At 37.2% G+C, this 20,966-nt stretch overlaps 1 protein-coding gene across 1 annotated transcript in view; it reads right to left on the minus strand.

The window, feature by feature from the left end:
* Positions 1-697: 697 nt before the first annotated feature.
* Positions 698-20,966, minus strand: part of LOC108667209 (ubiquitin carboxyl-terminal hydrolase 20) — a 29,704-nt gene continuing 9,435 nt past the window's right edge. Inside the window, exons 2-13 of the mRNA XM_018154204.2 lie at positions 9,291-9,491; positions 8,731-8,935; positions 8,348-8,471; positions 7,677-7,785; positions 7,154-7,277; positions 6,603-6,761; positions 6,284-6,401; positions 5,650-5,849; positions 3,961-5,080; positions 3,598-3,742; positions 2,665-3,222; positions 698-2,469 (exon numbers count right to left, since the gene is read on the minus strand). Coding sequence (XP_018009693.1) covers positions 1,627-2,469; positions 2,665-3,222; positions 3,598-3,742; positions 3,961-5,080; positions 5,650-5,849; positions 6,284-6,401; positions 6,603-6,761; positions 7,154-7,277; positions 7,677-7,785; positions 8,348-8,471; positions 8,731-8,935; positions 9,291-9,491 — 3,906 coding nt within the window. The 3' untranslated portion in view covers positions 698-1,626. The remainder of the gene's footprint in view (positions 2,470-2,664; positions 3,223-3,597; positions 3,743-3,960; positions 5,081-5,649; positions 5,850-6,283; positions 6,402-6,602; positions 6,762-7,153; positions 7,278-7,676; positions 7,786-8,347; positions 8,472-8,730; positions 8,936-9,290; positions 9,492-20,966) is intronic.

Below are 20,966 nucleotides of genomic sequence, written 5' to 3' on the forward strand. Positions count from 1 at the left end.
AATACTATTGTATGAAACAATTATGGGCATATCATTTGTTGATGCCACTAAAACAACAGCATTTTCATAGTGTAGGCGATCGCCTCTGCTAGCAGAGGCTGGACATAGGCTATGCATGTCCTGTGTGTAGTAGTCCTTGAGCTTAATATAAAGGAAAAACTAGAGAGGTGACGAAATTACCCACAATGTCGGAATATACCGCGTTTACCCTACCAGCATTATCATACTTAAGAAATTGGTTAAAATCCTGAGTAAATTAAAAATGAACTGATTTTAAAAAATCTCTGGTTTGTCACTATGATCCCCGGCAATGATGGCAAATTGGCAATCCATTCCATTCCAGGCCCTCCACAGGCAACGGGCCTCCAGGCTCCACAGGGCCATAGCCTATTATCCCACTGAATTATCCAAATTGCCATAGCCTATTATTCAAATTAGACAATGTGCTGCATTGAAGATTGAACTGTTCAAACCCTCTTAAATTCAATTTCACGACCTACTCCTTCCTAGACCTACCTCCTACCCATGTGTGGCGTAGGTACTGGCGTGTCGTGTGACACGTGTGTGTAGTGAGTGTGTACCGAAGGCAACTAGGTACCCAAGTCAGTAGTCCCAACTCGGCAACTCCCAGTCTCCCAACTTCCCAAGACCAAGTCAGTGTCAGTAGGTAAGTGGAATTTGGAATCAAACACAACCCTGCCAACAAAGTTTATATTTAGCAATGAGCTTTATCGCGAATGAGTTGTGTTAAACTCAAATCACATGGCTTCACCTACACGGTCTACACCAATTAGAGGAATGACCTGCTGGATAGATTAGCTACGATGCGTTTGACTCACGCGCAACAAAAATACATTAGATAATTCCGAAGTTCCGAGATCCGGACTACATTGCTTCCACAATTGCAGAAGCGGACGAGTTTAAAAGTAGAAATAATACACATCTACAGTAGAAAAAAAAACACAGAAAATACTTTCTCATGATGGATGCTCCCATGCGTAATTCACGACGAAAGTTTGAATGACCTAAAATACAAATCACGTACTAACTTATTACAAAAGTAATAGGCATATATGTAGAATTAAAATGCTTTAAATCAATCGTTAACAATACAACTGATAACTGCAATTGAAAAATAAATCGATCACTCTCACTAACTCAATGTCAAGTCGGATTTTAAATAGCGAGTAATCGTGTTCTGCCATGATTAGCAATAAGGCTCAAATGAGAGACGGGGGGGGGCATTACCTCATATCTTCTCGATAATATACAGCCTTATTAATATTAACATAAATAATGAAAACTATCCGAATACAAAATGAAATCTACAATTAATAAAACACCAACACACGCGCTAAGAAATATATATCTTTCGTGATGAAAATGAACTATGACTAAAAAACACCGATAGTCTCATTACAAAGATTGCCAAACGAACCAATTAAAAATTAGTCTGCAGACAGAGCGAATTCAGTTATGCATACGCTGGATGATTAAATAAAATACTCGTAGCATGAGACTTGTCAAAAAAATTAATTGGAGTTACTTAGATTTGTAGCACTACTGAAGCAAATTTAAGTTAACTGGATATTAGTTTGCATTTCGACGATTGAATAAGTTCGTCATTTACTTGTGAACATTAGGCAACGATTCGCTACTAGTCTTGCGACCAGTCCTAGGCTTTGTGTGATCAGAAGGCCGGTGTTTTCGTTTGTTTGACCGAAGGTTTGGTTTGTTTTCAAAAGAACTTTCCGAGGCAACACACTCCTGCAAATTCGTTTCCTTGACTGTATTGCCACGGACTTTCTTAGTGAAAAAAGATGACACAACCTCACTTTCGACTAATGAAGTCTGAGACGCCTTTCCCAAAGACGCAGTGGAGTTGGTGGCACTGGCTCCAACCAATGAAGGAGTGGCATCCACTTCGGGGATTGAAGAAGTGGCATCTACTTCGGGGAATGATGGAGAGGCATCTACTTCGGGAAATGATGGAGAGGCATCTAATTCGGGAAATGATGGAGAGGCATCTACTTCGGAGAATGAAGTAGTGGAATTAACTTTGGGGAAAGCTCGAGTGACATATACTTTGGGGAATGATGGAGCGGCATCTATTTCGAGTAATGGTTGGTTGGCATCTACTTCGGGGAATGAAAGATTGGCATCTACTTCGGGGAAAGATCGAGGATCATCTACTTCGGGGAATGAAGGAGCGGCATCTATTTCGGGTAATGATCGAGTGGCCTTTACTCTCGGCAATGGAGTGGTACATACTTCGGAAAAATGAAGGGCGTCTACCTGAGGCAATTGACAAGCATCTACTTTAGCCAATGAGGTATCAAGAAGTAGAGGAGACGTTGACGCTGAGGCAATCGGCTGCAGGTTACCTACTGCAGGGAGCACTACTTCGTCACAAAGCGGCTCAGAAACTTCATTCTCAGTCACCAGTTTACCGTCAATAAGTTCTTCATTCTGGAATTGCAAAACTTGTGTTAAAAAGAACACGCACATGCAAATTCAATAATATAAACAAAGTTAGGAAATAAACAGACAACACTTGTTTTGACATTCTTCAATAAAAATATAGAGAGATTGTAAATTTTAAATTAATTTGTGCACTCTGGGTGATTTTTCGCAGCAAAGTACCATTAAAAGCTAAGTTTTTACCTGAATTTGCTGGATAACGAACGTTCCTGTCTCCTCAGGCTCATCCTCAGTGTTGTATTCGCAGTCACTTTGCTGTTCCACCAGAGGCAGACGAGAAGAAAAACTCGGAGGGTCATCACAAGCAGTTGAATCTGTGGCATCAGAACCTTCCTGACAGACCAAAGGTGTAGAATTCTGATCGTCATTTGATACAGCACAATCTTTGGCTGCTGTGTAAGGGTTGTTTGACTGGGTGTTTGGCAAATTTTCAATGGAAACTCTAGCTCTAGCAAGTAAATTTTCGTCATCTGAAGTGCCAGAGCGGCTGCTGGTATGAACTTCTTCTACCAGGAGGGTTCGTTTTGCCTGTCTAGAGTGAACTCGAGCAGGCTCTGCTTGAGGGTGCACGAACGAACTCTGGAATTGTCCGTGATCTTGAGACAAGTGATGCTGTTGATTGAATTGATTCACAGGCTCCAGCGGTCGAAGACAAAAGGCAGGACCTCCTCCATATACGTGCTGAAAGAAGTTCCAACACTCTTCCGTGATCGAAACGTAGTCCGAGTTTGAGCGGAAAAGCTACAAAGAAGTTGGTAATTAAGAAAAACAGAGCGTACATTATTCTACGATATCAACAAAACAATAAAATGGAAACTTTAAAATTTGGAAGAATTATACAAGGAAATCCTTTTGCTAGAGTGAATTGAGGCTATGGTTCATTTATTGTTCATTCTCCGTGTAGCTCGCTATCACATTAATGCTGCTTGTGTGGAATTCAGAGATTAAAGCATGAACCAATGGATTGCAGCACCCTTTATCATCGATTTGAATAGGTTATTCTCAATACTCCATGAACGTTTTAACAAAATAAATATATACAAAGTGATTAGGCATGAAGGATGGGGAAATTCAAACTGGATGTGATAAAAAAATGTTAAGCATACAAAATCATACCAGAGGGGAGTGATGGCGTTGTTGGTACTGCTTGATGACGCTCGTGTTGTCTATGGCGGGAGGTGGGTTGTGACTTTTGTCCAACACAAATTTCTCCCATTGGCTGAACCAGGTCATCGACACACCGAACACTTGATCGGATTGACTGCAAAAACAGCCACATGGGTATGTATATAGAGAAACATTCTTCCTTGTGCATAGAAAAAAACATGTCTGTATTTTGTTTCATTCTGCGACTGATGATTTAAGTTCTTTAAATTCGTGAGAACTTTATAAATTATTGTCATGTAGCATAACTATCACTACAACCGATAGGTTATGCAAATACCAAAAAATGAAAACTAATATTATGAATTAACAAACCTGTTGAGAACCTTGAACGTGTTGAGTTCGATGCGCTGCCTTGCTACCAACTCCTTGTGTTGGGAGGTGCATAAGGGGCAGGTGTAGAGCCTTGTGCACGGTGGATCGCCACCGAACTGCCCCTTTAGAAACTCCCAGAGGCTTTCATTGACAGTCTTTACAAGAAGACTCACAATATTGACTTTCCTAGGCTGCACGCCACCATGAGGACATAGGAAATCCCGGTTGTCGATTGGCCCACATTCTCCAAATGACTGAAACTTGTTGAACCACTGACGAGAAATGTAGAACTTGACAAGGGATTGATTGAGAGCGTGCGATCGCATGAGGGCATAAGCACGACCCCGAAGCTTCTCTGCCTCAGGGTTTGACTTCTTGTAAAACAACACGTATGCTTGCGACCGCTGCACATACTCCGGGCTAACGAACGACACAGTCTCGTCATCAAATTCAAACCAAGAACCAGTCTTGGGGTGTTGGGCCAATGAAGTGTAATGGCCCCCGACTACTGAACCGTGGTGGCAGATGACACCGAAGAGCGAATACTGACAAACTTCACTCACACAGTCCCTATGGAGGTAAGGCTGCAGATTCAAGTCGGACAGCGGGAATGCCACGTGCTGACTGATTTTAGAACTGAACATGTAATCATGACGGAACCTCTTGAGATGAACCACCAGAACTTCTGGCAATTTGACAACTTTTGCGAACTTGAGCCCATTGCGCAGCTTTCCACACTTCTCGCACGAGTACATATTATCTCCTTTGAGTTCATCGGCACTGAAAAAGGCACTAAGGCAATGGCTAAGAGAAACTGCAGGACCCCACACCCAAGACATAAGCCACTGAAACATCCACCATACCCAACCATCTGAGCCGTGCTCCTTATCTGCAGGAATGGAAAGTTCGCCACTAGGAATAGGCAGGCTAAGGTCCTGAAATGTCTCGCGTCTGGCAGAGATACTGTTGCACGTCAGGCACTGTACAGAGCTGATCAGCTGACCATCGAACAAGTCAGACACGATGCTGCTCGAGTATTGCTGCTGCTGAGACTTCTTGCTGCGGTGTTTTTTTGACGAATTCTTATTGTACTGCCTTCGTCCGCTTGACATTGTAGAACCTGAGTAAATAACGTCATTTTAATAATCTCGTATTAATGAATAGGAAAAAAAAATAAATAATTGTAATCCAGCAAAATTTCTGAAAGAAATATGAATTTTTCACACAATTGCCACTATCGGATGCTATTGATGCAGTGACGTCATAGTAGCAAGACCATATAAGCCTCGGTCTTGAAATCGCGCAACAGTAGTAGGCAGTGGCAACCTAGAACGCGTATAAGCTATAGACCTATCTACTCAGGCATTAATTGATCAGTGTCACTCCACTACGAACCAAGTAAACTATTATCCATTTCAAATACTAACATTAAACTATTGTTTTCACTTCCTGCGACAGCTAGATAGAGGCGCAAAGAATTTTGTTACTCTCATAAATATTTATCTATTGGAAATATACAGTCAGGATCACAGAACCGGCAGAAAATCAACTAGTATTCAGATAGGCAATTTATGGTGCAATAATGTCCAAAAAGTTTTCATTCTCATAGAACTTCAATTCTTAGACAAAATCTGAAAGTTGACGGACGTCGAGGTAGTTAAAGAAACTTTTTTGATTACAAATGCTAACCTGAACATGACTCGGCAGATGCCAGCGAAGGAGCATAGGACCCAATGCCGCTAGTTTTCAGCGACGACAAAGTCCGTCCTCCTGGTGAAGGAGGCGCTTGTGGAGAGGGAGAGGTCGAGTGGTGAGGGGAAGATACGGCAGAGTGGGGCAGGGACTTGGCTTGGTGACGTGACAGATGAGAGGAATTGCTTGATTTAACACTGTAATGGTGACAGAAAACTATTATAGTTCAAAGCTCGGTTCAACAAACGATAATAAAGGTTGATTTCCAAGAGCTTCGACTGTTAGGCTTTTATATTGACTATTGACCAGTCTGTACTGGAGGAAAGCATTCTTCTATAGGTACACTTTGCATTGTACTCACTAAAAAAAATTGGGCTTACCTAGCACTGAATTGACGTCAAGTGCTAATTGAATCCCAATAGACGTAATAGCGTCTTTTCAATTTATCAGTGTTCAATGAAGTGTTGTCAACAAATTCACACGAGAAAACATATTCACATTCGATGAATGCAAATGATTTACCCAATGAAATATTTACATTCCAAATTATCTGATTAAAAAGGACCATCTCATTATTATAATGAGATGGTCCTTATTATATTATTTAATTATCATTAAAGGACCATCTCACCTCTTGGCCGGTGCTGCTGCCCTGAAGTCCACGTCGCTCTGAGGAGCAGGTCGTCGTCGCCGCTTGCGGCCACCAAACAACATGGACGGAGACCCATCAGTCTCGCTCTCTGACACACCTGACGTCACAGACGACCGAGTTGTGAGAAAATTAATTGTTAATAATTGTTAAATTGTCTTTCAGAATGATATTCCTGACGAGCAGAACAATTTAGACTTAGTATTCAACGAATGCATCAAAGTAACAATACTAATACAGTGAAGAAATTTGAATACCAATAGCAAATTATACATATATTTCAAGATAGAACGTATTTTACCAGAGTCGCATGTCTCGTATCTGTTTTCTTCGCTGTCGTGGCCGTCGCTGGGGTCACGGGAGAGGCGGGACTCTGACGGCGCGTCGCCCAGGGAGCAGCATGACTCGCCAGCCGCGCTGCGTAGCTCACAGTCAGAGTCGCACTCGTCTTCGCTCTCATCTACAACATTTAATACATATTGCTTCAAGCAATCAGCAAGAAATTAAAAAATTTCATATATGGTTTTAATGAATATGCAGTGATTTGCTGTAGAAAGAAATAACAATCAAATTTTGAAATAATAAATGATATACTATAATGCTTATGAGCTAAGGAAATTGAGAGTCTCCTAATTTATCTTATAATGGAAGAAATTTATTCAAAAATATGCTATGAATAAATTGTAGCAGAGAAATGGTCTTTCGTTTATTCTTGACATTCACCGTGACATTTAATGGAGCTGTGACACAATCAAGAAGAATATTGAAGATACATACTCTAGAGAAATAGGTTGATTTAATAATTTCTTAAACGAGATCAAGTGCCATAACTTGAAGTTACTGCTCACATACCTGAATCTTGCTCATTGTACACAGCAGGAACCATTTGACGCAGCTCGCTGTGTATCTCGTCTAGGAAATAACGCAAGAACTCCTGGCTGTCCTGCTGGCTGAATGCCCTGAACATTGGATACAGCTGCCCACAAAAAATAGGTCTAACATTAATGATCCTTACATGTTAGCCGTTTCATAATTAACATCAGCTAATACTTAATACACAAGTAAATGCTTGCAATTTATCAAAACTAATGGCATTACAAAAGAAACTGTCAAATTTCTTTAACCAGAAAAATAGTTTAGATAAAATGACCTATTAATTTCTTGAACATTCAACTTTGTAAAGAAAACAACGAACAGCAATAATATTTTCAGATAAAATACAGGTCATTTATACTACAATATTTTCATGAATATTAAGCAATAGAAAAAATGTTCACATTAATTACAAGAGAGATATAAATAAAGGATCATGAATTATTTGAAAGCTCAATAGTAAAGCAGTTAGAAATTATGCTGGATTATGAAGTGAAGATACTTGTTTAAAACAATGATAAAGCTGAGAAGGCACAATGCTGCTTGGCGATTCAGAATGCCACGCCTCACGGATGAGGTCTCTGTATGTGAGAGCAAGGGGTCGTTCCTTCCTGCAACAAACAAATGAATGAAATACTTTAAAGTTTCATCATACAAACGAAACAAGCTCCTATTTCACTATATCATTTCTCCCTCAAAATTATAAAACACTAAAAAAATGTCTTGAACTATCACAAATACCTACATGAATACCATAACTGCCATGTTAACCAGATGGAGACTAGTGTGGAATTATTCCATTGTGCTCTAACGAGTTCCAGCAGTTACCCAATTTTGTTTGTCAATTTCAATTCAAGAATACAAACATTATACTTCATCATGTATTTTCAATTCAAGAATGATACTATTACACACCATACCCAATCATGATGTTATTTCAATTCAAGAATGCTACCATTGTAGGTACTCTACAGTCTACACTAAATCGTCATGTCTTGAGAAGGAAAGATCCACAACACTAGATACCAAAAAATTGAACACGTGTGCATGACATTACCAATTTATTCATCCACTGCCAAAAATTTCACCTTATTTGAGAAAAGTCAGAAATAGTGCAATGAGGACACCTGATTATGATCCAATTACTCCTTGGAAAAAGATCCTTGAACTTACTTAATGCCAATCAGGGAACCAGGGCAATTGAGGAAGAAAGAAGCTATGCCAGGGCTGAAGCCAAGCACTTGTAGAGCAGCATTCATATAGCATGTCAGGCCAAGGTTGCGTAAGCCCACCACACCTTAGAGACATCAAATTACTTAAAACAATGATCTCAATTACTCAAAAATGTATTAGATTCAACATTTGATGGCAGAATATGTAGAATAATAAGCAAAAAAAAAAAGTTTTAAAACTAGTTGCTCAAATAATTTGATAGTCCTAAAAACAATAATCTTTCATTAAAGGCTTTAATTTTAAATTAATTAACTCGCATGCCTATTATTCATTTCATATAGGTATATATATATATGATAAAGTATATAAAATTAAAATACTACCTCTAGGTTTCAATTGAGATGAGATTATGGACACTGAGTCATCTTCAGAGTCTTCTACATCATATTCTTCTTTAACCTCATCCACTGTAATTGGTTCAAATTTCCCAACATTACTAGCCAGACCTTCCTCACAGTCTTCAGAATCAATATGCACGTTCTCCTTTCCAATCTGGAGCTGCAGTTGTTGGTGAATTGAGTCTGTTACCTGCATGCAAATTCAAATTTTATAAGTACAGAATCACAGAAATTTAATAACTCAACGTAGTACTAGTTACGTAGTACTAGTTACGTAGTACTAGTTTCTGATTACGTAGTACTAGTTTCTGATTACATTTTGTTCTTTCATTTGTTTCAGATACATTGTTGCATTCCTGACATTTATAGTAATTACTACATAAAGCTTAAAATTTAGAGTATTAATTGATTCCTAAGCAGCTAAAGAAAACGGGCTTTCCAATAGCTTGGGACAAAATAAACAATCAGAGTTTAGATTTACGTGCAAATTTGAGGGAAACGCAAATAAAATAGAAAACTGCACAATAATTACAATAAAAATTTACCTCCATATCACAGAGGTAGCACCAGACCCTGAAATTGTCAAGACACATGACGAGACAATGCCCTGGCAGAGCAGCATTGTGTTCACCAGCATGACCATTAGAGCCTTCACCCCCACATAGAACCATCAGGCAACCAGAATGTAAACACAGCCATATGGCCTTGTTGGGCACATGTGAAGTGCATTCTCCACATCGACCATCCTGAAAAATTGTTACTTCAATTAAATCAATGACACAGCAAGGTTATGATATGAAAGTTTTGATTTCTAATTTTCTCAAGTATTTTGATAGCCAATACATTCATTACCGTAAAATGGGGTAACTTAGACCACTTTTATTTTTATAAATGATGCCATTTTTTTACTAGCTAAATTAAACTTGAATTGAAACATGCAAAAACAAACATAAAATATGTTATATATGGTAATTTTATATTAACTTCCAAGCCGGTCTATGTTACCCCGTCAGGGCTGACATTAGGCGGTCTAAGTTACCCCATTTGGGGGCGGCGCCCCCCATTTGCAAACTATGACACTTTCCTAAAATTTGTTGTTTGCATATGTAACTAGAAGAGTTCTACTACAATGCATCAAAACCTGGAGTTATTTAACCAAAAAATAAAAAAATTGGAGGGGGTACTCTGACCGGCTTTAAATAATAGCTTTTTTTTTGTGGGTCACATTTTCAATTTTTTAACCTATTAGATATGCAAACTTTTCAAATTTTTCTATTGTGTTATGTGGCCTCAGTATTAGGCCTTTAATGCCCATTGACAAAATTTTTCTATGTCAAATAGTTTTTGAGTTGTGGGGGTTTTTGTTAAAAAAACGAAAAGTGGTCTAAGTTACCCCGCCGGTCTAAGCTACCCCATTTTACGGTACTGGATACTGGATTTCTGGCCAATACCGTACTGTATTTTCCCCAAGACATTTGATGAGACCATAATATTGGAAATACAAATGTCATGACTGATCAAGTTTCAAGGGAATATTCTCCCAAAACATCTTATCAAGCATGGCTTTCTATAAGCCAATCCAGAAAATTAGGCTGAATTTTCCAAAATTTGCAGGCAAAATATGTTATTTGTCTTATTTCCTCTAAGAGAATTTAGGCAAGGGCCATTATAAATGGGTGAAATGGACTGCAAGCATGGGTGTTTTTATCTCATTCATATCTTCTGCCCAATCTTCCAGAATGATCTATATGCACTTTTGGCAAGAAATAGAAGATCTAGGTAGTTCTGGCAACAAATTTTCAATAATAATATTATCAACATTTTGAGCCTAAAAGCCTGATCATTGTAACACAATTACTCAAATTTGCATAGTTGCCATTGGCCAAGCTAGACAATCAGGCAAAAGTTACTAGCAACATTTCAAAAAATGGACATGCTCATAGTCAGTTTCACCTATTCTTATGACTCTTGACCAATTCCTTCAGTGAAATAAAGATATGAGGCATGTTACTAAGTAAGGACCGCTTTTAAATTAAAAAAAGATGTGCAAAGATATTGCAATCATTTTATTTTTACATGAAAGCCTGTACCATAAGCTACTTTTCTACATAATGTCCGTGAATATTGAGGCACTTGTCATAAAGTGGCACCAGTTTTTGAATACCCTCCTAATAAAATTCTGCCACCTGAATTGGAGGTGAAATTCTGCTGAAATGGAGATAAAATTCTGCTGAAAAATGCCTAAAATTCTGCCACCTGCCTTGTCAGGAAGAAGAAATTTCAGGCGTTTTTCAGCAGAATTTCACCTACATTTCACCAGAATTCAGAATTTTAGTAGAATTTCATCTCCAAGTCAGGCAGCAAAATTTTATCAGGAGGGTATTCAAAAACTGGTACCACATTATGACAAGTGCCTCAATATTCACAGAAATTATGTAGAAAAGTAGATTAAGGTACAGGCTTTCATGTAAAAATAAAATTATTGTGATAGTATCTTTGCACGTCTTTTTTTAATTCCAAAACGGTCCTTGCTTAAAAAACATGCCTCATAAATAACATTTTGGACTAAATTATGAAAATCACCATTGAAGCAATCTTTTTTCACCCATGATTTTTGGAAATTTCTGCTCAATATTTTGAATTGGCATTTCTATAAACTTTGCTTAATTTCTCTTGATAAAAAAGATGTGTAATTTTGAAAATCACTGGTTTAACCTTAATTTTTATATGCGATTTTTAGAAAATCCAGCACAATATTCCATATTACTATCAATGCTTCAGAAGTCACAATCAACAGGTTCTACACTTGACCTGATGTGTAGAAAATGAAAGAATATCTTAAGATCTTCAGCAATGCATTAGCAGCAAAATTTATAACTTCAGAAGATCTTGCCAACAGATTTACCTTGTAAATATTAATTTTTAAACACTTCCAATTCTTCTGGAAATGCACAATGATAAGTGATCATTTAATGGGTGATTTTCAAAATTTTGGAGAGTAGGTTGGTTTCATAATTTTTACTAGAGAAATTGGCAAAATGCCACAGGAACAGATAAAATTGGCCAGACGCCTGGCATTTTAGTCTAATTCACAGATGGCTTCTGCCCCATTTTTCACTTAGCTTGCGGTTCTTCACTAAGAAATGTATAATACTAGTCAAAACTATAATTGTACTGTTTGACTGCCACATAACAAAAAATATAACTCAGTACTCACTGCAGTGAGTGACAGAGAGCGCATTTTCTTGTTGCCGAAAATGTGGTTACGGACGGATGGACAGACAGACGGACATGACAAGCACAATAGCACCCTTTTTCCATAAATGAGAAAATGTGCTAAAAAGCTTTTCTTGATCTTGCTAGTGTGATGGTATGAATATTGTGATATTTTTTTCATGTTTAGGAGTACCCTGTTGACCACGTGTTATGTTGATAATGTTCTTATGCTAGATTAGTGACTCAATGTGATTGCATATATTTTTTTGGGATCTCGTTACTGTGATATTATTTTGTATGACTAAGGAATGTGTGAGCATATTTTTGTTTCGTGACCATAATATGGAATCTCGTCTAGCTGTGGTGTTTGTAGGATTTAGTTAGTGTCTTGGGACGAGACAAGGTGCAGCTCCAACGTGATTGGTTGAGTCGCTCCTGACCTAGTTATAACGCGTGCTATGTAGTCTTGAACAATGGAGAGTTTGGTTACTTTGGAATTAGTTTAGGATTTATTCACTCTAATGTGCCATTGTTTTGTCGAAGGACTTTATCTTTTGCAATAATCGTAACGATTTACAGTTGTACTGTACCAAGATAAGTGTTGTTAATAGACGATACAATCATTAATTAAAGATGCTACATCACCATCTTGCATAAGGAAGCTAGACATCTTAGAGGTAGATGTTTTATTATAAGAAGTCGATTATAACTTATAGTCATGTCGTCCAAATGTTAAACTCTTTATTAATATGATTTTATTAGGTGATAGTACTTCACATTATATTTGATAATGCTTAGTCAATATTCATTTGTCTAGTCTATTGACGAACTGGTATCAACTCAGGCGCTCGCGAGTAATTATCCTCAAGTTATTCTATCTTAAATCAACTTTCACTTATCATTATTGGACCAAAAGATTATATTGTGATTCTATTTTTTGTAATATACTATGTTGTCTATATCTTTGCATATAGACGAATTTAGTAGCCCATTTCTTGTACATTGTAAACAAAGTGTTGAGGTAAGCTCATTTTGGCTGAGTTACCCCCTCGTTGTGTGTGCTCAGTGTTGCTGGGTTGGGGTGACACAGTTTCGACTCAAATCAGGCAGAGCCAAATTTGGGCTTCCAAGAATAAACTCCACTGCAGTTCTGGGCATAACTCTTAATGAGTTCCTCTAATGGACTAATAACGGCGTAGGTAGAGTTCTTGGATAGTTCCAGGTTTTGGCTGCATTGGGCGGTTAACAGCCATTCAATTTGCACCCTCGAGGTAGAGACTAATAACCTCTGCGCTCGAGTTGATTGTCAGCGGCTTGTTGGGGGCTCGTACCCTCCAATAGTCATGCTTTTGAGGCGTAACTGCCACCCCATTCTTGTGTGGTTGTTAGCATCTTGGTGCGGTTAGTTCCCGTGCCATTTGCTGTTTATCTCTGTGTTTTTGGCAGTGTATTAAAGCGAGAACCCCTAGTCTCTGCGGTTTGTTGTCAGCATCTTGGTGCGGTTAGTTCCCGTACCATTTGCTGTACATTTTTGTGATTTGGCAGTGTATTAGGGCTAGAACCCCTAGTCTCTGCAGTTCTTAGTTGGCATCTTGGTGCAGTTAGTTCTTGTACCATTTGCTGTACGTTTTTGTGATTTGGCAGTGTATTAGGGCTAGAACCCCTAGTCTCTGCGGTTCATAGTCGGCATCTCGGTGCGGTTAGTTCCCGAACCATTTGCTGTACTTTTCGGTGATTTGACAGTGTATTAGGGCTAGAAGCCCTAGTCTCTGCAGTTTGTTGTTGGCATATTGGTACGGTTAGTTCCCGTGCCATTTGCTGTACAATTTGGTGATTTAGCGGTGTATTAGGGCTAGAACCCCTAGTCTCTGCCGCTGGTTGTGGCATCTCGGTGCGGTTAGTTCCCATGCAATTTGCTATCCATTTTGTTAATCGCAGCTGTGTATTAGGGCTCATACTGTGTGGTTTTTTGGCTGCTAGTACCCCTGAAATGTCAAACCTTTTTCCACAAACTTTTGGATTAAGAAGAATAACAAATTGTGCGCCTTGTATGAAGAAACTTGTATTTGCCTGAAGATTACCAGTATACTACGAAAATTTCATTGTGTTAATTACTTTTTTCTACAACGTAAGGGAATTTGGAGCCGGACCAAAGAGCGACTCTTTAGCCCTTGTGTTTAGGATCAGAACAAAAGTCTATACAAAGTCGGAATGCTACCCGTAAATATTTCAACTTTGCGGCAGTGTTTCCGGTTACACTAGGGAGTTGTGGCTCAGTTATGCTAGCAAAATAAATCATTTATTTTGAAGGCTGACTTAATAAGTGTTGTTGTAAAATTAGTAACATCAACATAATGCCATTTGTCATGCATAATTTTGGTCAACTTTCTGGTCCAACATCAGTTCTCAATGTAGTTAAATTCAAGTTATTATAGTTCTGTTTGCATTCATTCTAGTAAGGATATTTTATGTATTTTTTCTTCAAGTGGCATAAACCTTGTTTAAGAATAGCTAAAAATTGCGAAATTGGACAGAAGCCCATTGTCAATAAGTTAAAATCATAAAAGCACCCATAAACCTGGACAATTTCACCTGTGTGTACAGATTTTCTCTAAATTCTTTAATCTTCAGGAAAGAAAAAAGAAGAAAAATGGCAAATTTGTGCCCATAATTTTGAAGACTTGTGGAAAGATTGCCTTTAACTGCAATTTTAGGAAAATTTTGTCTAATATTTCAAATTGGATTATGATTTTTAGTAAATTCATGAGACATTTTTGCACATACCTAGAAAATAGAAATACAGCAATCCCTTGATTCGGTTTCGAATACCGCAGTTTTGATTAACGCAGAAAAAAAATTTGCGACCTACCCTTAATCTACGCGGTGCCAGTTTTGATTAGCGCAACTTTATTTTCACAACGCATCATTTTCCCGCCTCTAGCCAGAGGTGTTACGTTTGTAACAAAAGTGTTACTTTTTGCTTATTAGATCTTATGTTGTTACTTTTGTTACGACTTTGGAAAAATTTGCCAAATGTTGTTACTTTATGAATTTCAGCCAATAATTCTTTAAATAAGGTCCCGTTCCGTAGGCCCTTGTGCTGACTACAGAGTCGGTTTAATTGCGCCTTGTCTCGTTCATAACTCGAATGGTCGAGTTCGGCAACGTTCGCCGGTAAGTGCGCCATGCTGGTGCTCTAGTTACTTGTTAGCCTTCAACTGGTCAAGATCGCTGCCATATCTACTGCTCATTTTTATCAAACTACATAATTTTCCTTGATAAATTACCGTCATAATTATGGACAAAAAGGGAAGAAATCTAAATCAAAGTAGAGAAAGAAATCTAATACTACTGTGCAATTGAAATTGGATTCGTTTTTCTTTTTCAGTAAAAAATAAATGCTAATTCATTCGCATTTCTTCTATTTATTTCCCCTATTATTTAGAAAAAAAATATGATGAATTTTAGTGGAAAAAAATTATTATGTAACTTTGCTATTTTTGAGGATTCATTATAATTATTCCCATATATTCTTAAGTTTGATTAGCGAGGTTTGGCTTAACACGGTAAAACTCGGGGATTTATTAACTACGTTAATCAATGGATTGCTGTAGAATAACAAACTAAAAAGTCAGAGCCAATAGTAGAAAATGGGGCAGAAACCACCCATGAATCAGACAAGAATGCTGTCAACCTGACCAAGAATAACAAACTAAAAAGTCAGAGCCAATAGTAGAAAATGGGGCAGAAACCACCCATGAATCAGACAAGAATGCTGTCAACCTGACCAATTCTACCTGTTCCCAAGATTGGTCATGGATGACCAAGCCATAGTTTTTGATTGACAGTGTGTAATTCTGGATAGGCAATATATTCTCATGTGTACCGTCAAACAGGGTAAAAAGGGACCGATTTGAGCATTTTTTGTTAACTTCTTACCATGAAACATTTCAGCAACAAGTTTAGGCTCATTTTATTGCTCTTTGCAAGGGCTATCCAATGGCATCTTCAAAAAAATTCCATATGCTATTCATAAGGTGCCAGATGCAAAATAAAACCATCCCGATTTACCCCTCAAAGCGGGGTAATCCGGGACACTTGCAATAATAGTTAATTCTGAAACGTTTGAAGCATGCGGAGTGTACTCATCCATTACTAACAGTACCGTACTTTGAAGTCCTCCTCTTTCATTGTAGATGTAAAATAAATGACATTTTCTGTGATTTTTACTTGTTTTTCCTTTATTGATTTTATATCATCATATTCATTAATTACCTTATTATTAATGTGATATTACAGTATCCATGGACATGCCATTGAGCATTGACAACGACCTTGTCCACTGCAAGCTTCATATCAGCAGCCATGTAGCATTTCTTCTGTATCTGTAAGCTTACAGGATGGTTTGTAATTTCACACAATTTTAATCAAGTCTAGTGATTGCATTATAACAAAAAAGATCATGAAAAACACTTATTGAAACAGAAAATAATGTTTTAGTAACAACATCATATGTTTTGAAGAAATAAATCATAGTTTAGGTCAATTGCTTTTCATTCTATGATGCCCGGTGCACAATTCTATATATAGCATTCTATGTACAATTTTGTGATGACCAATGATGCCCTAATTTTTCAATAAGTGAATTTTCTTTTACCAAGCGAGGTAAATGTAATCAAAATTCTTTGTTGTTAATCAATTTTTTTGTTAACCGGAGCCTTTGCTAACTGAGTTTCTACTGTAAATGCATTTTTAAGGGTGTCCCTAATTACCCTGGGGGGGTGTCCCGAGTAGCCCCGTCGCGCAGAAATGGCTGCCATTTTTTTTGGGAATGAGATAGGCAAATTCTGTCAATTACGTTTTCAAGCCGACACCTGGGTGCAACTTTTATGTAAGTAAAATTTTTCAATACGGCAAATATTTTTTTTGCTCCAGACCTTAGCAGAGGTACTTTTCCAAAATTGCACTTTTCACACTTTTTTTCAGCGATTTTTCAGAGATAGTAAATGTTTGATTTCTTGACTAGCTTTATACATAATATATAGTAAAAATGTTGAGATTTACGTCACTATATTTAATTTTGCAATATTTTGATTAGTTTAGCTGCTACATTTCTACAAAATGTGGGAAGCGCGTCCCTATTTACCCCGCCCGTCCCTTTTTACCCTGTTTGACGGTATAGCATTCTATGTACAAGTTTGTGACTACCTACCGTTGATGCACTAATTTTTCAATAAGTGAATTTTTTTTTGCTGAGCAAGGTAAATAATCAAAATTCTTTGTTGTTAATCAACTTTTTTGTTAACTGGAACCTTTGCTAACTGAGGTTCTACTGTAAATGCATTTTTAAGGGTGTCCCTAATTACCCCAGGGGGGTGTCCCGAGTAGCCCCGCTATGCGGAAATGGCTGCCATTATTTTTGGAATGAGATAGGCAATTCTGTCAATTACGTTTTCAAGCCGATACCTGTGTGCAACTTTTATGTAAGTAAATTTTTTTAATACGACGAATATTTTTTTGCTCCAGACCTTAGCAGAGGTACTTTTCCAAAATCGCACTTTTCACACTTTTTTCAACGATTTTTTAGAGATAGTAAATGTTTGATTTTTTGACTAGCATTATACATAAGATAGTGAAAATGTTGGAAGTTTACACCACTATTTTTAGTTTTGCAATATTTTGATTATTTTAGCTGCTACAACATTTCTATGAAATGTCGGAGGCGCGTCACTATTTACCCCGCCCGTCGCTTTTTACCCCGTTTGACGGTATATAAGAAAATGGATTGAAAAGCCTACCGAGTAACACCTTCCACCGCAGTGACAATTGATACACTGGGCTAGTCAGAAACTGCCATGCTTCCAATATCGCACGTGGTTTGGAATTTGATTCTGGGTTGGCGATGCTTTATGGGTTGGTGATGCTTTATGGGTTGGCGATGCCAAAATAAAAAAATTATTACATCAACTTTTGCATGAAATTTTCACAATTTCACCAGTACCAACAAAGTTTTGGAAACCACTCAAAATGATGGGATAAACTGCAAATCTTTCACGGCATGTGGCATGTCATGCTGTCATGTTAACTTATGACAAGACATCATCACCAAGATAGTGTCACACACCTTGTTTTGGTAATGTCAAGTTTGATTGCACAATACATAGATTTGATCCACACTCCATACTGGGATTTAAATGACGGAAAGTTGTTTCAAAATTCAAACACCTATTGTTATGTGTCCAGATAAGAATTTTTTCGTGTTTTTGCCTTATTCTGAGGATATTGTCTAAATAACTTTGCATCTGATTCTTAATGATTTCGTCTCCCATCGCAAGTTTTCAAATGTCTTGTGTCTTATTGGAAACGTTCATTGTTTAGAAGCAGCAATTTTTGCATTAAATAAATCATTGAGAGCCTAGCATATACCATGAGCCATGAGGTGTATTGAAAAACATAATTTAATTTAAAAAAATTTAATTTTCAATTTAAAAATTAAAATTACATACATTTTTCATATTTTTTAAAATTAAATTTAATAAAATTTAATTTTTAATTTATTTGTTTTCAATTTAATTTTATTTTACAGCTGCAACCAGTTGGTAAAAATGAGCATCAGGAATGAAGGTAAAATTGTCATCCAAACATCCCTAATTGAATGACAATCAATGGACTTGGTAGGTATTTTATTAATCCTCTTTACCATCAACCAGGGCTACTCGGGATGGGCGGGGTAACTCGGGACAGTCCTCCGACACGGCGTAAACTGTTTAGTAGCAAAACTAATTGGAATATTGCAAAACTAAATATAGTGGCGTAAACGTCAGTGGAGTTTTCCTATTCCTATTTCCTATCTATCCTAAATATAGTGGCGTTTTTCCTATCTATGTAGTATAAAGGAAGTTAGAAAATACTACATTCACTAGCTTTGAAAAATTCCTGAAAAAAATGGTGAAAAACAATATTTTGAAAAGTTACTTCTGCCATGGTCTGTAGTAAAAAAGTATTTGCCGTATTAAAAAATTTTGCTTAGAAAAAAGTGGCAGACAAGTGTCAGCATGTAAACTTTATTTGCGGAATTTACATACCTCAATCACACCCCCCCCCCCGGGGTAATTAGGGACACCCTTAAAAATGCATTTACAGTAGAACCTCAGTTAGCAAAGGTTCCAGTTAACAAAAAAATCGATTAACAACACAGAATTTTGATTACATTTACCTTGCAGCGAAAAAAAATTCACTTTTTGAAAAATTAGTGCATCATCGGTCGTCACAAAATTGTACATAGAATGCTATATATAGAATTGTGCACCGGGCATCATAGAATGAAAAGTAATTGACCTAAACTATGATTCATTTCTCCAAAACAAATGATGGTTGTCACTAAAACATTTTCTGTTTCACGTATGTTTTTCATGATCTATACTGCTATAATGAAATCACTTGACTCAATTAAAATTGAGCAAAATTACAAACCATCCTGTAAGCTTACAGATACAGAAGAAATGCTACATGGCTGCTGATATGAAGCTTGCAGTGGATAAGGTTGTTGTCAATGCTCAATGGCATGTCCATGGATACAGTAATATCACATTAATAATACGGTTATTAATGAATATGGTAATATAATATCAATAAAGGAAAAACAAGTAAAAATCATAGGAAATGTCATTTATTTTACATCTACATCATCTACAGCGAAAGAGGAGGACTTCAATGTACTGTTAGTAATGGATGAGTACACTCTGCATGCTTCAAACATTTTAAATGAACTTTTACTGCAAGTGTCCGGGATAACCCCATTCCCAGGGGTAAATCGGGACGATTTTACTTTGCGGCTGGCACCTTACGAATAGCATATGGAATTTTTTGAAAGATGCCATTGGATAGCCCTCACAAAGAGCTATAAAATGAGCCTAAATAAATTAAATAAAATGTTTCATGGTAAGAAGTTATTAGCAAAAAGCGCTCAAAACCATCCCTTTTCACCCCGTTTGACGGTATGCAACAAACACCTATCAGATAACGCATTAATAATTTAATTTTTTCAAACCAGCGGTGCCTTCTTAGGTTTCTTTACTAATGAACTCACCGCTTCACCTCAGATCCGTAAATATTGTGCGTAAACAAATGCAAGCCTTCCCTAAAATACAGAGGTCACACCTTACTCTTATCCAGAACTGCTTACTCAGTTTTAAATACTCCACCAGAATTATCAAACCTCAACTCTATTAAATATATGGCTACTTGCATTCGACAAATGTGAGCCACTCACAAATGTGATTCGCGAATTTCATATTCTCTCAGGAATATCCAATGAATACCAGTTACAAAGGGAACAAATTAAAACTACGGATGTGCACCTCTGTTGTTCACGCACGTACTGCAAATGTAAGCCTAACACATTCCTGAATCATTCATCACAGAGTGAACTTTAACAAATGAAATGATCTAAACGTATAAATCAACCTTGTGAATCAAGTCATGACAAGTACAAAAATCGGCAACAGGACATATGCCTATTTCTACACTGAATCAACACTTTTGCAGACCTGCCTGCAAACTTGCCTGCGGACTCGCGCAACTGAACCACTTACAAGTTCTTCAATGCTGAATGAATTTGCTTGAATTTTAATAGGTATGTGAGTAGATGTTATCGATTCGCTGCCGCAGGAATTATTACAGATTTTTACACAAATTATTTTTTAATTAAAAACAATCAACATTTTTTTCTCAACCCAGACACTCATAATTCCTTCAATAGTTAACAGATTTGCTTGAATTTTGGATGGTGAATATTTATTATCGATACGCTGCCGCAGGAATTATTACAGAGTTTTACATGAATTAGTTTTTAATTGAACCAATAAACATATTTTTTGAGCAACCAAAACACTCATAATATTCCTTTGATAGCAAATGGATTTGTTTGAATTATGATATATAAGTAGTTATTATCAATACGCTGCCACGGGAATTATTACCGATTTTTACATTAATTAGTTTTG

This window comes from Hyalella azteca, unplaced genomic scaffold (assembly GCF_000764305.2).
Source record: "Hyalella azteca isolate HAZT.00-mixed unplaced genomic scaffold, Hazt_2.0.2 contig17731, whole genome shotgun sequence".
NCBI classification, from domain to species: Eukaryota; Metazoa; Arthropoda; class Malacostraca; order Amphipoda; family Hyalellidae; genus Hyalella; species Hyalella azteca.